The 19429-nt window shown below is 30.2% G+C and overlaps 1 protein-coding gene across 7 annotated transcripts in view; it reads right to left on the reverse strand.

Moving 5' to 3' along the window:
• Nucleotides 1-19429, reverse strand: part of CenG1A (Centaurin gamma 1A) — a 108186-nt gene that overhangs the window by 62335 nt on the left and 26422 nt on the right. For 5 of the 7 annotated variants that reach the window (XM_071187853.2, XM_016063530.4, XM_043045784.3 and 2 more), the window contains exons 3-4: nucleotides 3117-3204; nucleotides 906-991 (exon numbers count right to left, since the gene is read on the reverse strand). In XM_071187853.2, the coding sequence (XP_071043954.1) occupies nucleotides 906-991; nucleotides 3117-3204 (174 nt within the window). The other 2 variants (XM_016063532.4, XM_087154965.1) reach the window with 2 other exon arrangements.

Genomic DNA, 19429 nt, shown 5'->3' on the forward strand with positions numbered 1-19429 from the left:
TATGCAATTTTAATGCTGATGATGTCATCAAGAAGTTTGAGGCAACCTTTACGCGAACACTTGTTATATATAACGTTTATAAACTTGTACATTTCGATAAAAAATGAACTAAAAATGTCCTTAAAAGACGTATCTCGGACAGAGAAACCGATTGTTGAGTTGAAATTAGTGACACGTAAGTATCTGAGGTCTATTAAAAAACCTCATGCTGCAAAAATTATCCCCCAGTGTTATTAAAGTGTTTTTTATTTTGTTTTACTCTACGCTAAGTCAAAAATTATAAATTAAATAGCTGAAAATTACAGATTTTACTATTTTTTAAACAGTTTACACTTATACCAGACACTACGTGCACAATGATAAAATCAAACAATGCCATTTAACTGAAAAAAATTTTACACCAAGTTCAGTGTAAATATTTCATTGTTCAATACAAACTTTTTTATAAAAAAAGCGATACAATTATACACTGGAATTTCATATATAAGGGGATCTGGCAATTAAAAAATCTCATTTTAAAGGAAACTTATATTTACATATATTGTTAAACAAATTAATGCAAGTTCAATGAGTTAACAAAGAACCTTACCAATTATTACACAAATTAAGCTATTTTTATTTCATTTCAAAGTATTCTTCTTTAACGTCTATTTATCATATTGTACGAATTCAAATTTTTAAATCAAACCAACGACTCTAACTTTATAATAAAACTCAATACTAAGTATCCATTTCAATTAAAAATTTCAAGTTTATGAGTTAGCAATAGATGAAAGAAAATAACGACAAAAAGAATAAATATTCAATTTTTATCTGTTATTATAAGTCAATAATGAAAAGTAGATTCAAAGTATTAGAACAAAATCAAATTAAGAAATAGATGTTAAAAAAATAAGTGTATTAACCTGGATTTCTGGAGGTCCACCTTCGTCTCGTATGAGTAAAAGATAACTTTGGCCTTCGATTACAACTTCTTTTTTAAACCGACCACCTGTTAAGAAAATGGACATCTTTTAAACTTTCAAATAGAAAATATGAGTTAATAAACAAATCATAATATAGGTCTAATATCTTCCCATAGAAATCAGTACAGATAAAATCATAAATTGAAGCTAAGACGCTTAGCGAAAAAAACAATCGAAATTGATATAATTGTAATAAAACTGCAGCAGTCGAAAAATAACACACCTCAACTTTCGCTCATTAAGGTGATACTTATCGTAGTCCTGTTTCGTCTACCGCACGCACAACTGATGCTGCCAATCAAAGTTAATCTCGGTCATACGACGTAGTCCGTGCCTGAAATAAATCTTAGACTAACTACTATGTATGAGAGATCGAAGAGTGGAAAGAATTATAGATTATAAACCAACACTAAACGCTTTTTACTTTAAAGTGAATAAGTTATTTTTAGTGATATTGAGACACGAACCCGCAATCTTCACATTCAGCATCATTTACATTCAATTTCAACTCTTACACAAAAATTTTCTAGATTAACTATTAAGTTAACGAAAATAAAGCGCTTTTAATTAGAAAGCACACCTGTAACACGAACCTGCGACCTTATGTCCTAATTTGCGTCATACATACTCGTTGCGATCTTTATTCTTTTGTAAATGTAGTAGGCTGGAAAACATTTGAGAATAGCTTGGAGAACATTTAAAGAATGAAACATATATTAGATTTCTATATATCAAAACCTACAAAAAAAATTAATTCTATATCAAAATTTGATGTTACACTCGAAGCCGTTTCCATTTAAAGATGCTAAATCAAATAAGTAATCTTTATCAATGAATGCAATTTGGTACAATAGTAGTACTTTATTTTTGTCTCACTAGAGTTCCACAATGGGCTATTGGCGACTGTCAGGGACACATCCCTGAGGATGAGCCGAACAATTTTTATTCTCTACAGAGAAAATGGCTCCCTGCTTTGATAGCCAGAGGACCAGCGCGAAGTCTAGCATTTCAGGGTAGAGCAGCTTAACAAGGACCGAAACCGCGCTCCCTCGGTCCCTTTGCAGACTGATCAAAGCCATCATCCACCCGCTCACTGGCTACAACCAGTGACGTTTGACTTCGGTGATCTACGGGAAACCGCGATTACTTTCTTTTCTCTGGTATAAAAAATTACTTTCTGAATTTAGACAACTAAGCATTCGTTAGACTCCTGTATTTTGTTAGTTTTGCGAAGTCGAGATATTACCGCGGCACTTACGAAGATTTCATACGTAAAATTCTAATAGTTTATTTTAATATCTTTATTTTAATAGTTATGTTTCCTAAAGCTACGCTAATTCGTTTAACATAAATAAAGAGACAAAATATAAACACAAACACGTCTATGAGTCGAATAAATAGCTACAGAGTAACATTGATTTAAGTTGAGTTATGTAGGGTTATAAACAGGGCTAAAATGTTGATAATAGAACATTATTATTTAGGTTTTGTTTTTGATCATTTTTTCATACTTTAGATTTTTTTTTTACCTTTTTTTTAAAAAAATTATGAAATTTAAATTAGATTTTGCATTTTAAGGACAGTTTGCTTTTGAATTAATTTTCTTTCTTTCATTTAGTGTAAATTGTGCATTGACTTTTACTTTACTGTTACTTTTTGTTACTTTTAAATTTTGTTACTTTTAAATTTCTATTAATAATGCTGTGTTAATATTGAAAAGAATTTAACAAGATATGAAAACTCGCTTTCGGACAAAAAAATATCTTCATTTTATAAGTATCCAAAACATTTTATAATACAATATACAATTCTGATGTACTTGAAGATTCTTACTAAAAATCAAGTATTTATTGAAATTTTGTTTTGTTCATAAATTACATATTTATTTTAATAACTACTTTATTTTTTCAAAGAATTATAAATTCAAGTTACAGTTTATTATTCTTTAAAAAAATTTTATATAAAACATATTTTTGAAAACTTTTCTTTTTCAAGGTTCTTATATAATTTTTTTTTTCAATTTTTAAGGGCATTTTTAAAGAAATATAAATTACTAACATCTGAACCCTGATTATAAATATAACCGTAGTCGACTTAGGAGTAAGTAAGATAAATAAGGAAGTAAGGACAAAGTAAGAAAAGCAAACACACCTTCAGGTGATTCGTCTTGCATATATGAACCTGTCAAATATCTATGGACTAATGCAGATTTGCCGCTGGACAAACTTCCAACAATACCCTGAAAAAAAGATTACAAATTAATTTGGAAAAATATTCTTAAGAAAAGATAAAAAGATAATAAATTAATAATTAAAATATATAATAAATTTTATTAGCAAAGAAAAGGCTTATTCAAAAATTTAATTGATGTAATGTAAATTCATAAAAAGGCGGTAAAATATGCGTTAAATTATAACTTATATTTTTAAATAATGATAAAACAAATCATTTAAAATTATTAATATTTCAACATATTTTCACTAAATAAGAGTAATGATCCGCAGACATAAAATGATAGTGGCAAAACGTGAAAACTCATTCCTGTTCAAATCTTAAAATGACATTGTAAAAATTCCATTGCATAGTTAGTTGGGAAAAAAAAGGAATAAATTTTGCTTCAAAAATTCTGAACTTTGTCATTTTAAATTATATTGCTAAAGAAAAAGCGATCAATATTTCTATTTCCTTATTTATTTTAACATATTTTTTATCATTTATTTTAAATTAAGCAATATAAAATAATAAAATATAAATATATTTTTGCTTCCCTTTATACTAGTTGGTCCAAAGGTGAAAAAAACATTTCATGTTTGGGTCAACTAATTGTATAAATGGATGGAAAAAAAATTTTATTCGTGCAATCGGCGAGACACGGCAAAAAATAATTAAATGAAATAAAAATGACATTTATAAGTTTTAAATTTTAGACCGTCCTCGTATCTAAACTATTGACACCATATATACACCAGTGAAGCTAACCTTTCCAAAGATGAATTTAATTTTTGAGTCAACTCATGTAAAAAGAAATGTCACCAACTCTTGTGGAAAAAAAAGGTCAAGTGAAATATATTATTGAAATTACTTATTTATAAATAGACAAATATATTTCTTACTATTTTAAATTTAATAATTCAATTCTTGATCAATGAACTAAGCGGATATTAGTTTTGTTTGAATAAGTAAGAAAGTATATGAAAATTTTATCATGAGCTCGAAATCTTACAGAGTTCATACCGGGTCCAGACTCTGGTGAAGCTCATCTCTAATCTCTTCCTATTTTTGAGGTTTAAAATCCGTGTTGAGAAAAAAAAAACATGTTTTTTCATAGATAATAAGCTTTAGTGTCTGATTTTTTAATTTATCGTAAGCACAAACCAATTAGCATGTTTGAAAGGTTCTCCGACTAGATTGCATCTTACACCCATATTCACCAACCCGAGTTATTTCCAGATAATCCCTGGGTACGAGTTAATCCAGGGATTAAACAAGAAACGTTATTCTCCAACCAAACTCATCAGATAAACAGCGGATTTCATCCACAAATTTGATCCGCAGATTGCCCTCCGTTTTTGAGGAGTTATTGGTGGGCTATTTAAGATCGTAAACTAACAAAATGGATGACTCTATCACTTCTTCTTTTCTTGAAGATATTGAATTTCTCGAAATTGTTGAAAGAGAGCCGTGGTGGCTTTGGAGGATAGAGCGCTCGCCTCCCACTGAGATGAACCGGGTCGAATCCCATCGAAGGCTGGCAGACACGAATTCCGCACTCGGTCACACCGACCACAATGCTGACGAAAAATATCCCCAGTGGTAGACGGATCACGGGTTAAGATTTCCCTTACCATTAGGCTAAGAGTAGTAAGTTTTCGTGGTTTTCCTCTCCACGTATCGCAAAAGTGAGTTACTTCCATTAAAAAGTCCTCCACGAATGCAAATTTCTCCCAATACTTGATCTGGGAGTTTCCTTGTCTTTTGGATTAGGTTCAAAATTACGGCTAAGGAGTTTAACATTTGCAGTCGTAAACTCAAAAAAGGGTCGGCTGTTCAACGATGGTTATAAAAATAAAAAAAATTCTTGAAAAAAAGAGAAAGATTTGTCCTCATCACATTGATGGTAGCTTTCCTGCATTATACCAACGTTAAAGTTCTTTTTTATGAATTAAATATCTATTTCTCATATTTCCTTTCTTTATATGCGAAGCGTATAAGTTCTTTGACCGGGTTTCGTTTTCGCCTGTGTTTATCGTGTTTATCGCGTATCGTGTGTTTATCGTGTAAAGTGCCAGCCAGGTGGTTGAGCGGTCTGGGTGCCTGACAGCGAAACCATTGATCGCGGGTTCGAATCCCGCTGTTGCTCGCCTCGGTGGCTCAGGTTCACAGATACCCGTTGAGTAACATAGAATGAGTACAACTCCCGGGATCATCTGTGTCGAATAATATAATAGATCAGTGTTAGCCATTAGAATAAAATTGTATACAAAGTCACATGGTTTTACCTCGTCCAATCCGAGATTTTGTTACACTTCCTCTAAGAATAAATCTAGAGTAAGAAATCCTCCGTTAAAGACGACTGGAGAATAAAGACCGAGAGTTAATCCACGAGTATCCTTTATCCGAAGATTTCCTGATCCCCGAGTAAGTTTCGGACTGTGTGGTGGTAGGTAGGCATTTCACTTACGCCGCACAATAGGCTATTGGCGACGGTCTGGGAAACATCCCTGAGGATGATCCGAAGACATGACATCACAATTTTGATCCTCTGCAGTGAAGATAGCTCCCCCGCTTTAGTAGCCCAACGACCTGCACACGAAGTCGAGCACTTTACGGTAGACCAGTTTAACAATACCGCACACGCTCGGCCCCTACGCAGACTGATCCAAGTGGTCACCCACCCGCACCTCTTCTGGGAACCGTGTCTTAACGATCAGTCCACTGCGGGACGAAACATATGTGGCGTTGACGTATCTTAATTGGGTTCTTTAGGCCTGTGCGATAATATGGCCTAGTATATGCGATACCGCACTTCCTCGGTCATCAAAGTGACTGGTCTTATCATCATCTTACTGACCGGTGTTCTACTGGCAATCATGTCAGTCTAGTAGATTTAGAATACGAAATTCCAATCTTCAGATCAAAAATTACCCGTTCTTCCTTCCTCACCTAAAACGACAACATACTACGGGGGGAAAAAACTTCATAAATTCTCTTTCATTACCATAAGTCATTTAAAGTATAGAGAAAGTAAAAGCGAGCTCATCTACAGTAAGCCACGAAGTTTAAATGGTGAAAAAAAAAAAAAAAAAAACTTCAACATATCAAAATGCAAAGAAATTATGATAGGATTACTTAGAGTTACGCTCTGGGGTTTTCCTCCAATAATTTGTTCGTATTACTTTGAAAACATTTTTTCAACATTTGAAGCTTCAAGGTTTACTTTTCTCTATACTTTAGATTTTAATATATCAATCGAAATATATAAAAACATATTTTGCAATGAAAAGTTTCTTCTCTCGCAATACAGCGTCCTCTTAACACACGCATCATAAACAACAGTTCTCTGACAGCAGTCAATTTCGATTTATTACGTAATTCGTGTGACCTTCGCGGTGCTTATTTTGTGCACAACTCAAAATTATGATATTTTGAGACGTCATTTCGTTCTGTGATGTGAGTGTGATAATATTGCAAAAATGGAGGAAATGTGTAACAGGAATAATATTATAAAATATGCATAAATTTATTATTATTTTACTACAATACAAAAAATTTAAAATTACACACCTAATTACCCACTACTTATTTTAAAAATTCCCTTAACATTATATTTATTATTTCGTGACCTAAATAAAATTAGAAAAAAAAAACGAAACTAAACCGAAATTTTTGTAACTTATTTTTATTTAATTTTTTTTACAATATATTTCTCAACATTTGTGTCTTAAACGAATATCACAATATCAGCCACATATTTTTTTAAATTTAAAAGGAAAAATATTTTTATAATTACTGATATTTTAAAAATAAAAAAAATGGGAGAAAAAACAGTGATTTCTTAAAATTTGAGTGCGGTATGATTAATTGATGCTTCAGGTAAACCTCCAAACACGCGATTTATTCATTTTTCAACTATGAAGTACAGACGTCAAATCTAACTTCCGTGATGCGCAATATGAATAATAAAGGAATAATTATTAAATAACTATGCATAATCAGGAAGGTTTCATCATAGTTTTAGTAACATGGAACTTCATATTAAGTTCGCAATGTTAGAAAATCCTCGAATTTCCCATCCCGGAAAACTCCAAAATAAAAATAAAAAAGTCCCATATTTAAATAATTCCCTTGCCTCGTTTTGATTTGTATAAGCAAAATAAAAAATAATTAATATTACTAAACATTAAAATGTAATGATTAAAAAAAAACAAAAGAACATTTTGGGAAAAGGTAAGATTTTAAACGACGTTTTTTGTTGGATTCAAAAATATATACAGGACCCACAGTGATAACTGTCCGTGAAATTTATTTTTAGAATCTCATTCCTAACTGAATATTAGACATAAGGGGTAGTAAATTAATATTTATGTGAAGAAAAACCAAAACGCTATCGAAATCTACCAAATCACTGCTAATGAAGGCAGGACTAAAAACACGAATCCCGGAAGAAACCGAGATTCTTAAAGACTTTGAAACAGAGATTGTCTTTAAAAAAAAAAAAATAGAGATTAGTTGAAAAACGGTTATTAGAAATGCCTCCAAATTTAATCAGGCAGTAAAAATGGTTGTCATGTTTTTCAACCCGCTTCCTTCTATGAAATTCATAAGCGTTTCGATAAAGTTTTTGTTTCTTCTCCGCTTAAATATTAATTTGGGATCCTTGATATGTATACTTTTTATCACAATATGATTTATAATTTTTATTACAATATGAAATGTAAATACAGGGTGTGTCACAACTTTCTTCGGAACTTGGAAGGCTAAAAACATACAAAATATTACCAAGACATCAACAAATTTTACTTTACCTGAAAAATAGGTATCATAAGTTTTTTTCCCACAAATGTTCAACAATGTGAACTTTTGGTGATGTCGCAGACTTCAATTCTTAAGTCAATTTGCGGCTAATGGCGTTGTTCACTTCGATATGCTGCAACTGTGGTTATTGTCCCAATTACAGGAAAATTATACATGCATTTTTAAAAAAGATGAAAGCGCCCCCTTCTACATTATCTGACAGATGTTACTGATTTTTTAAATAGCAAGATTCCTCATCGTTGGATTTAACGCTGGTCGGAAGATGACACTTGACTTCTGCTGCGCTTTCCAGACTTAACTCCCTGTGATTTATTTATGGCGTTGCATCAAATATTATGTGTTCGTGCCCAAATGCCACGTGATTTAACAGAATTACAACGAAAGATCACAATCGTATTCGCTATCATTGATTCAGACATGTTGCAGCGAGTTTTAACTTCAGACTTGAAGTCTGCCTTATCACCAAAGGTTCACAGTCGCTATCATTGATTGAGACATGCTGCAGCGAGTCTTGACTTTTGCCGTATCACCAAAGGTTCCCCAAATTGAATATTTCTGTAAAAATACATGTGATGTTTCTTTATCCGGTAAAGTAAAATGTGTTGATGCATTGGTAATAGTTTACTTGTAATAAGAATTCCAAACCTAGGAATAAATCGTAACAAATCCTGTATAATTTTTATTACAATAAGAAACTTCTTAGATTAACAAAATATTAAATATTCGAATGGGAGTTAAGGACTAATTTTTGAAAACGTTTGCCTTTGTTTTTTTTAATATTTATGAGTATATTTAGAATAGTTAGGTAACGAATTATGAACAACAGAAATTTTAGACACTAATTTCTCATAAATTGTGTCAATTTAAACAAATTTATTTTAGAATGACTGGCCACTAAATTTATTTCAACAAATGAATTTCAAAAAACTTTCACTACAAACATAGATTCTCGTTTATAAGAAAGAGAGCTATGTAGAATGCCAACTGCAGCTGTCTCACTCAATTTTTAACAGCTTATGAGCTTTTCATTGACAAAACATATCCTCCGGGTTTACAAGCCAATTTTCAGTGCATGAATCGTAATGGATGCCTTCGAAGTCAAGAATAAAAAAATCATGTTTTGAGATAAGTGGGTTTAACGTTTTCATCGCTAAGGAAAATGCATTAGAAATGCTTTAGTTTGCTTAAACGAAGATTACCTTCAAGTTTTGCTAGAGTTGTGCTAGTATTGCTGCTGAAAAGAATGTGTATTTTCATATATACACCTGTTCTTTGTCCAAAATACGTGTTTTTTTGAGTTGTGCCACTATTGCAGCCCATGAGCGATACAGTATAACTATACAGGATTTTTTTAAATGTAAATGCATCAGTTAAGGAAACTTTGAAATATTAAAGAAAAATCAAAAAAATTATACATTATTCATAAATTGAGAAGCTAGAACTCAAAAATTAGAAAAAATCCACAGCAATTCAAATTGCATCCATAAATAAAACAAATAAGTAATTCATGGGGAAAAAATTGGAAATAAGATTGTCTGTTAACAAAAAATTTCTTCATACGCATTATCAAACAAAACGATAACACGAATCAATAAATTTAAAACGAGATTTAACATTTTTTAGAACTGGGTTGATTTTAATAAGAACCTTGAAATAATTCTCCCCCCCCCCCCAAATGAATATCTTTGAGTAACAGTAGATATGAACCAATCATGGAGCTAGGAGGAACCAATAAACTACAGATATCGTAAATAATTAGGGTCCATGCTGATTTAGTTTTTCTAATAAAAAGATTTTTTTATTCGATTTAGCTTAATTTTCCTTATTTATATCATAATTTTTATTTTACTTTTATTAAAAATACTTTATATCTAACATTATTATTTATTATTTTTAGTATCTTCAGTTTATAATTAGTTTAATTTTATAAGTATAATAATAATAATAATGCATTTAAAACTATTTGTTTCCTAACAGTGAAAAAAACTGTTTTCTAACAATGAATAATGCATACAAATGCATAATTCAAATTTGTTGGAAATGGAACAGAAATATATCATTAATAAGTAATGAAAAACAGACTAAAATAAGCAAAATTAATAACAAAGTATTTTTTTTTCTTTTCACTTCTTGGAATGACAAAATGAATTGCTTTTACTTTACCTAACCTATAGGTGGACAAAATTCCAATGCAGATTAACTTAACTTACCCGATTACTAAAAAGAGAGGGAAAAAAACTTCACTACAAAAAAAGGCAATCTGAATTTTTCAACAGCTTTCTTTTAATGTTTCTTTGAATATTGTATGAACTTTCAGATTTAGAAATATATTTACAATATTAAAATAAATGCTGTTTTGAAGACTATGTTTCATATCTCGAAATTGGAGGTATTACACTCAATAACTACTTTTAAAGTTATATAGGTATTAAAAAACTGTAATAACTTTTCCCTTTGCTATTTATTTGCATTTTGAAAAAGCGTAAAGAATCACAAGACTTTTAAAATGTTATTTCATAAGTGCTGTTATTTAAAGCACATTAAGTATTAATGTAATTTTGCTAATTGAAACTTATTAAAACAGCAATATATTTGCAATAAATATGAAAAACAACATAAAAATTAAACAATCACATACTATATCGCAATTTTGAATGCTGATTTAAGCTCAACATATCTTGTATATTATCTTTTAATTTAAATTATTCGAACCCGTGGCCAATGACTCCGCAGTCAGACACGCTGACCACTCGGCCACTTGGTCGGCCTTAAATTAGATATTAGTGGTTGTATTTTGACTCTAAAAAGAAAATATTGAAATCTTTTGACCTCTGGAATTTCTATTGTAATCGTGAAGTTGAGGTCTAGAATTTTTACTCTACAACTCAACATACGGTTTCGATAGACAAAATATTTTTTATTACCTATTCATTACTATTGTCTTTGGATCCGGTTGCAAGAAAGAGACATAAAATGTTTATTTTTTAGTTGATTTTTATTTATTTATATATATATATTATTCATCACTACTGTTTTTGGATATGATTCATTTTATTTCAGTTTAGCTAACCAAACAGTATAAATAATTTGCAGGCATTAAACACCTTTGAGAAATTTGACAATTTATATCATCAGTCAGAAAATATGAATAATAAAAAAAATAATTATATAACTTAACTCCTTCAACAGTTTGTATTTCGTACGCTATCACCACACACTATATATATATATATATATATATATATATATATATATATATATATATATATATTGCCAGCCATCGAAGTTACCTTGAACTGAATACAGTAACAAAACCGATGTAACGTGAAATATTGATATTTTCTAAATATGACGATAAATATATTTTAATATGCATTCTCGTGATATATCATTAATAAGTCTTACGATAAATACCAAGCATTCATTCGATAATTTTCGACAAAAATAAATATCCGATATAATTATATCACGAGTATTATCGATAATGATAATTTTTGAATACAATATTATTGTGTGTTGATAACTTTGATTTGGTTAACAAAAATAATGAACAACGTAAAAAATACATTTTCACAACAATAAGTAATGAACACGATAATATCACGAGCAAACGCGATAATGATAATTTTCAAATATATTATCGTAAATTTTGAACGCAACCCAGTGGACAGGAGAACTCTTGGATTAAGTATTGGGAGAAAGTTGTCTTCGTGAAGAACTTTTTGAGGAAATTATCTCATATTTGCGTTACATGGAGAGGAAAACTACGAAAACCACCCACAGTTAAACGGACAACAAGTGGATTCTGGCCCATGATACCACTGAAGATTTTTTTGTCAGCACTGTGGCTGGTGCGAGCTGGCTGCGGACCACTCCTCTCTATGATTCGAAACCAAATCCACATTATGGGAAAACAGCGCTCTATCCCCCCGAGTCACTTCGGCTCATCGTGAAATATTTATTTTATTTATTTTTTATTTTATAACCGTCGTTGAACAGTCGACCCAATTTTGGGTTTACGACTACCAATGTTAAACTCCGCAGTATAGTAATTTTGAACCCAGATCAGGAGACAAGGAACTCCTGGATCAAGTATTGGGAGACATTTGCCTTTGTGGAGGACTTTTTAGTGGAGCTAACCCGCATTTGCGTTACATGGAGAAGAAACCCACGAAAACCTCCCACGGTTAGTCTGACGGCAAGGAGACTCTAACCCATGATACGTCTACCACTGAGGATGTTTTACGTCAGCACTGTGGCCGGTGAGAGCCGGGTGCGAAATTCGTATCAACCAGCCATCGCTGGGATTCGAACCCGGTTCACCTTATTGGAATGCGAAAGCTCTATCCTCAAATCCACCATGCCTCATCCTGAAATAGTGTTGTTTCCTGGCAATGTGTATAGCGATATCGAATTTCCTATATCTTCCACCACCTATAAGTAATGTGTGCAAGTTTAGAAATTAACCTGAATATTGTACTTTTGAAATAGCGACAAATATGATAAGAAGTAAGCAGGGGAAGATGCACGCTGTCGTGCCCTCTTGGGTAAAAATTCCCTTAAAAAAATTATGTAGTTACTTATTAAAAAAATTAAGTTGGAATATGGATTTCGTGGGGAGCTCTTAGAAAACATTGATTTGGAGAAGGAAAAGATGAATGGAAATATTCATTACTTGATTTTATTTAAAACAAACGAACTCTGTTATTAATTTTTCACCGTATTATTAAAATTATAAATCGATGGAAAGGCGTTAAGTTCGATAAGAATATAGAAATGCACTTTCAAAAATGACAAAACTTAGATATCACGTTCCACACTTCAAAAAATCAATTTTCACGCTCCGCATCTTGGCATTCTTCCTAAACCTTGCACTTCATATTTGTTACAGAAAGAAAGAAAAAAAAAATAACTGCTTTCATCGGGTTACTGTACTCTACGTAAAGCGCTACCTGGAAAGATGACTTCGAGAATGATGAGGAAGCAGTATTCTTTCGCCTAAAGAAAATATTACATTTGAAAATCGATTCATTCTTTAAGTGCTTCCCTTCTATTATACGATATAGCACGTAGTTACGTAAAAATGCTAGTGTTCGGAAAGCTTTTTTGCTAAAATGTTTGATGATTTTTTTTTCATGCTTTAGTTAAAATCAGATTTTTTTTCCCTCTCTCTCTCTCTCTGATCGTGATAAGATTGCAGATCTAAGCCTAATACTGCGCTATTAAGAGTTTCTAATAAGTAGATGATATAAACAATCGACTATTGATGAATTTTTATTGGTGATAGCGTGATAGTCTTAAAAAACCTGTTCATATGTAGGGAAGAAACATTTATTAAAAAAAAGGCTTAACAAAGTTGCTTTAAAAAATCCGACGTTTTGTATGTAACAACATGATACAATGTAAGACATTTCTCTAAGCACTTTGTAAACGGGTGTTATAAACAGTGTCACCCGCATGCTATGGGTGATAAGATATACACATATAATAATTAAAAAATGGATTATTATAAGAGAAATTGTTTTTTAGATTCGCCAGAAAACATCATGTAAAAAATATAGATTAAATTATTTTTATAAGTTTAAAAAAACCAATCAAAATGACTAGAAAATAATTTTTTTTTTTTTACCCTCCTCAGTTTTTTATTTATTGGTTTTTAATACCAATATTAACCTGCCTAGTTCTCTTTAACATGATTCTGATCAATAACAGTTCTGGTTTTATTTTGTTTTTTTCTTCAAACATTATTTTTTCAAAAAATTTACTTTGTCCAGCTTTTCTTAATTTTTATAAATATTTCATAACTGACACTGGTATTTATTTCATTCGTTTGCACGGTTAAACAAATCAAACTAAGACTAGCGAATTAAAACGGATTTATATTAAATCCCTCTATGATGAAAAATAAATCCATGTTAAAACATAAATGAATTTAAATTCTTTCTGAAAATACTAAAAACACTTACTCATTGTAATTCCTGAATAAAAACAGCGTTTTCTCTCTCTCTCTATCTTCTGCAATACTTAACCGGAAATAGACTTGAGTTTTTTTGAAACCAAACGCTTGGCTTACCCGCAACGCCCAAACAGTGACGAAATAAAAAAGAAAAATTTAAAAAAAAAATAGAAGAAAAAATTAGTAATAAATTAATGAACATAGTTCATTTTGCAGGCAAATAACAATTAAAAAGTGGAACATGCGCTCGAATAGTTTTTCTTAATTTTTACTCACTAAAAATGACACTGTTTCTAGAATAGTGGTCGGAAGTAGCGCACTTTAAGTAGTGAAACTACTGTAGTTCCTACTTCTTTTCGTAGTTGGTAGCGTAGATGCTACTTTTTTTTTAAAAAAAGTAGTTTAGTGAATAGTACGATATAAAAAAAAGCAGTAGTTAGTAGCGAATCCTGGCAACTACTTTTAACGTTAGCTCAGGATGGTAACACGACTCTAAAGCAACTAATTTATCGACTCTGATGGGTGGGTACAAATCTTCGGGGGATGCAATGAAAATTACCCTATGGCTGCAGTTGAGCGTTAATAGAAATTACGTATTTAAAATCACGTATAACTAGCCATTACGAAAAATAGATAATTAACCAATACGGTCACACTTTCCCTTGCGAATGCAGGCGTGTGAAACATTGATGTTATTTCAAAGAAAGGTAACATATTTCCAATGTACTTAATTTCTTGGGGGAAATAAAAGAGCATGAAACAATTAAAAAATTGTAAGTATTTGATAGTTTCGCCCTTCTTAAATTAAACATTCGCTGTAGAAAAAGGCATAAAAAATTTAAGGTAAAATGAACAAATTCGAACAACAAAAAAATATTTGGGAATAACAAACTGGCTCATTTAAACATGGATAAATAATTCTTAATCATTCCCTTATATTTAATGTAAGTCAATTTCTTATTCAAAACCATTTTGAACATAGGGTTAAATTAAGCTCTCCAGCAAAGTTCGTCTCCTTAAAGTAGTGAAGTAGTTAGTTACTAAATTCCAAAGTAGTTTGCAGACACTACATTTTTAAAAAGTAGTTGTAGTTAAGTAACTAAAGTTGTAACTAAATTTATAACAAAGTAATTACAAAAATAATGTAGTTTTACTGACCACTGTTCTAGAAAAACCTTTTTACGAATATTACTGAATTTTTTTTTCAGAAATATCTATATTTTTGGTAAATTTTTGAATCAAAATAAATCACATCTAAAAAACATCTCAGTAAGTATACCTAAATGCTACATCGGATTAAGTCATATTTACGTTGCCTCATAAATACAGTGATTCGTCTGTTCGAATAATAACTTGTTACTGCTTTTTTACTAAAGAGAGATATAAGTAAGTGATGCAATTCTTGATATAATAATTGGCATTTTCTATATTTATAAAACCTCGGCATTACATATTTGTTTTTCGTTAAGTTATCGGCTAGATCTAATTTGACAGTATTGTATATATTTATATAAGAGAGTGTTAACAAGTTTGAGTCATACATTCCGCAAGATGTTTGATAAATTTCTAATGAGGAAACAATTATGCTCTGTTATGTTTTATATATATTTATTTATTCAGTTGATTTATGGAAATAAAAATAGTATTGTCTTTCCTTCTTTTTTTCGGATGTTGAGATCTGGATTTGTTAAAATATTGTGCAATCATCTATAGAAAGGTAAAATGTAGAAATAAATAGATTTTCATAAGATTCGTGGAAATTGAGTTAAATGTAGTGTTTAGTGACAGTAAAACTAGAATTTGGTAAACTCTGGCAAATGTAAGCAGCATTGTAACTATGAATGATTTAAAAAAAAAAAAAAAAAGATACTGATCCCTTGGACACTTCTGAAAATAAATAACCGACCCAGATATATAAGTATTTTGTACTTATTTTCAAAATACGCCTGGACTCTTAGAAATTATAGTGTCTTTGAATGCAGTTTGGCCTTGAAATTTGAAGTAATTATTTCAACCTTAACAAAATGTTAAAAAGTTGATCTAACGATTTTTTTTGTAACCTAAAAAAAAATTAAATATATATCAAAAAAACGAACACTTTATTGAGATAATAAAAACAACGTAGAACAACCCCTCTTAAAAAAAAAAATCTTGTTCTTAGAATAAGCTTTCTTAAAATCAGCCTCACATTTAAAATGTTTGGCTAGAGTTCTTTTTTTCTTAAATAAAATTGTTAAAAATATTCAACACAACATTTTATTTAGGTACTTTTAATCAAAAATATTTTCTGAAAACATAATGTAAACTTAATGTGCATACTTTCAATTTCTAGAAATAGAAAATTCTTGTATAATGTAGAAATGATAAATTTTCAATAGTAAACTTCATCACTTTGGAATGGAACTTTGCTATCTCATGGTATGAAAAAAAATTATGAAACCTGGTATTTATGATTACGAAAAAATGCGTGTTAATATTTTGGCTTTAATGCAAATGAGATAATCATAAAATCGGTTGTTAAGAATCAATTATCGATTAAAGAGTTAAAGTTATTGGTAAGAAAAGTTAAAAATTCATTTCTTTTTTTTCTTTTTTTTTAATAGAAACTAATGAACTAAAATTTATAAGCAGTTTAAGAAAAATAAATCTACTAAACAATTGCCTTATATTAATATCATATTATCTTTTAAAAAAACATAATAAGACATCAGAATGAAGCTTTCTGTATATCAAAGAAAACAGACGAAAAAATAATATTCTGCTCCAGGGAAGACACGTGCTTCCTAATTTAAGCAGTTTTCGATGTGATTTTGCAGCCTACCGCTAAAAGAGGTCAAGGTTTAGAAGTTAACCTTAATTCTTCTTATTTTTATTTATTATTATTTGTATTATTTATTTATTTTATTTTTTATTTATTATTTTTGTGCAACAATAGTAACTTTCTTTTTTCACATTAGGGAGGATTCAAAGATAGTTTTCACTTCTCCACCTACTTAAACAAAGATTTCTCCCCCACACTTGTAGTCTCGATCCCATACATTTTAAGATTTTTTTATTTCCATATATGTAAGTGATAAAATATGTCATTGTATAATCTTGAAAACATTCGCCTATTACTTGAGCTTTTTTTTTTCCACAAAAAAAAAAATTAGCAGATTTTGTATTCATATTTCTTGGTTTAAAAAGTTGCAATTTTATTAAAAAGCAATTTTTTCTTACTTAAAGTGTTAATATACACAAATGAAAACTGCTTTAGATAATAATGGTTGTAGAAATCTTATATTATTTCCTTAACAATAACATTCATTATCTTAAATAATTGCTAGGGATCTGTTTTGAATTTCGGTTTAGTTTAGTTATTTGAAGATTTTTAACAATGTAACAGCTCAAAAACGGGGAAAAGAAGGGTATTTGTATCGATAATCAATACCTTGTATTTATATCGATAATTAATCCCTTGTATTTGTATCGATAATCTCAAATCGAACAAAATGGGGTACTTATAAAAAAATATTTTTTGGACAAGGAACACTTTACCATTATAAAGTAGGGAATGTACATTTTATAAAGAAGAGAATATGAACATATTTTACAAAAATAAAAAGATAAAACACTCTAGAATATTTTTTGCAGTTTTATATCGACAGGTTGCTTAATTTTAGACATTCAGTTTCAAGGGTTTGAAAATATTATTTCCTGAAATTCACAGAGTTATTTTGGAATAATCTTAAATTATCGATTTTCCTTAATTTATTTATTTTAAAAAACCAACTTAAAACTAAAATATAAATTTTGTGTAACCTTCGCAACCTTGCGTAAGACATAACCTTTGGAATAGCTGTAGTTGATTTGATATGCATTCATCTAAGTTGCGGCTTAAAATACAAATCACCGATGTTATAGTAGTTTTCGCTCTAGAAATGTGGATTTCCCTCAATTTTTTTCCTTGTTTTTTTTCCCTTGCTCGATTTTTTATTTCGCTATTTTTTTTATTTATTCATTATAAATAATTTTAAGTTGTTTCGTGGAAGTTGAATTGAATGTAGTGTTTAATGACAGTAAAGCTGGAATAGGATACATTGCGACAAAGTACAGTGCGCAAAAAAAGGACCACTTTGAATACTTTTGATCTAATGATCGGATCTTCACGTTCTAGGACTCAATCTGAATGGCTCGAAGGGGTGACCTCAAATATGCTAATTAATAAGAGCAGACGATATTTTAAGTTACAAAATTAGACACAAAAACATACTTTTGAATAAGCGTGCCTTTTTTCGATAGATTCAGATTTCTGACCCCCAAAATATAGGGGGTAGTAAGTCGAATAGTTCCTTAGAATCAAATTTTAAATATCTGACTTTTTTCAAATTCAATTTCTCAGAAACTATTTGACCGATTTTGCTCAAATTTTATAATTTGACATGTAAAATTATATTCTTTAAAATGATGCAAAAAATTGTATACTTTAAAATTCGAACTTTTTTTATTCTATTAAAATGTTCTGGATATATAACGAAATACGCAAAAAGTAAAATTAACATTAAAGGGTCCAAACTTTGGAGTGCTCTATTGACAAAACAATTGGGACCATATTTTCCAGATTGCAACTGTAATCCCAGCTTCAGACCTAAAGGAACCAGCTTATCTGAGAAATAAAGATAGACTGTGCGCAATGCTGCCAACATTGCAACAATAATGCCGTTCGTCACAAAATAGTGGAACCGTAACCTCCATAATTTATAGAGGTTAATGAAAATTTAAATGTGAACAGCCATTCGAAGAAAATTCTATTGGAAATATTTAAAAAGTTCAATTCTACTTTTAGATACCCAATAAAACAGTTTTGTAGATACTATTTTCTACATTTATTTTTGATGTACATTGAGTGAACAAATTTATTGCACAGAGTGATGTTGACAGTGCGTGCAGACAGTGACATAATGATTTAAATAATTTTTTTTTTAATTTCAAATTCTTTTAAAAAATAAATAAGAATAGTAACTTTCAAAATTCCTTTTTGCACTAACTGTGATCCCAGCTTCAAATCGACAGATACCAGCTTATCTGAGAATTAAACAGACTGTGTGCAATGCTCACAACATTGCCAACAATAATTCTGTTGGTTACAAAATAATGGAACCGTAACCTCCATAAGTTAAAGAAGTTAACGGTATTTTTCGAAGCTCTGTCGCCACAGCCAAGGAAAATAAAAAAGTGACAGTGCCTTACACATAAAGTAATGCGATGATTTTAAAATATATATATAATCCTGCCGTGACGAATTATCTGGACTTAAGAAAAGACAAATGACTTAAATATTTTAAAAGGTATTAAACTTTTTTAAAAATCGCCAATTTGGCGACATTTTTCAACCTAGATGAAAATTATCAAAATCACTGCCTTATTCTCAGTTTTTGCAATTTTTATGAGCCCGGGTAATGCAGCATTGGAGTAAGTTTTTAACTATTAAAAA

The sequence above is a fragment of the Parasteatoda tepidariorum genome, chromosome 11 (assembly GCF_982258835.1).
Source record: "Parasteatoda tepidariorum strain Cologne lab strain chromosome 11, Ptep-v5.0, whole genome shotgun sequence".
NCBI classification, from domain to species: domain Eukaryota; kingdom Metazoa; phylum Arthropoda; class Arachnida; order Araneae; family Theridiidae; genus Parasteatoda; species Parasteatoda tepidariorum.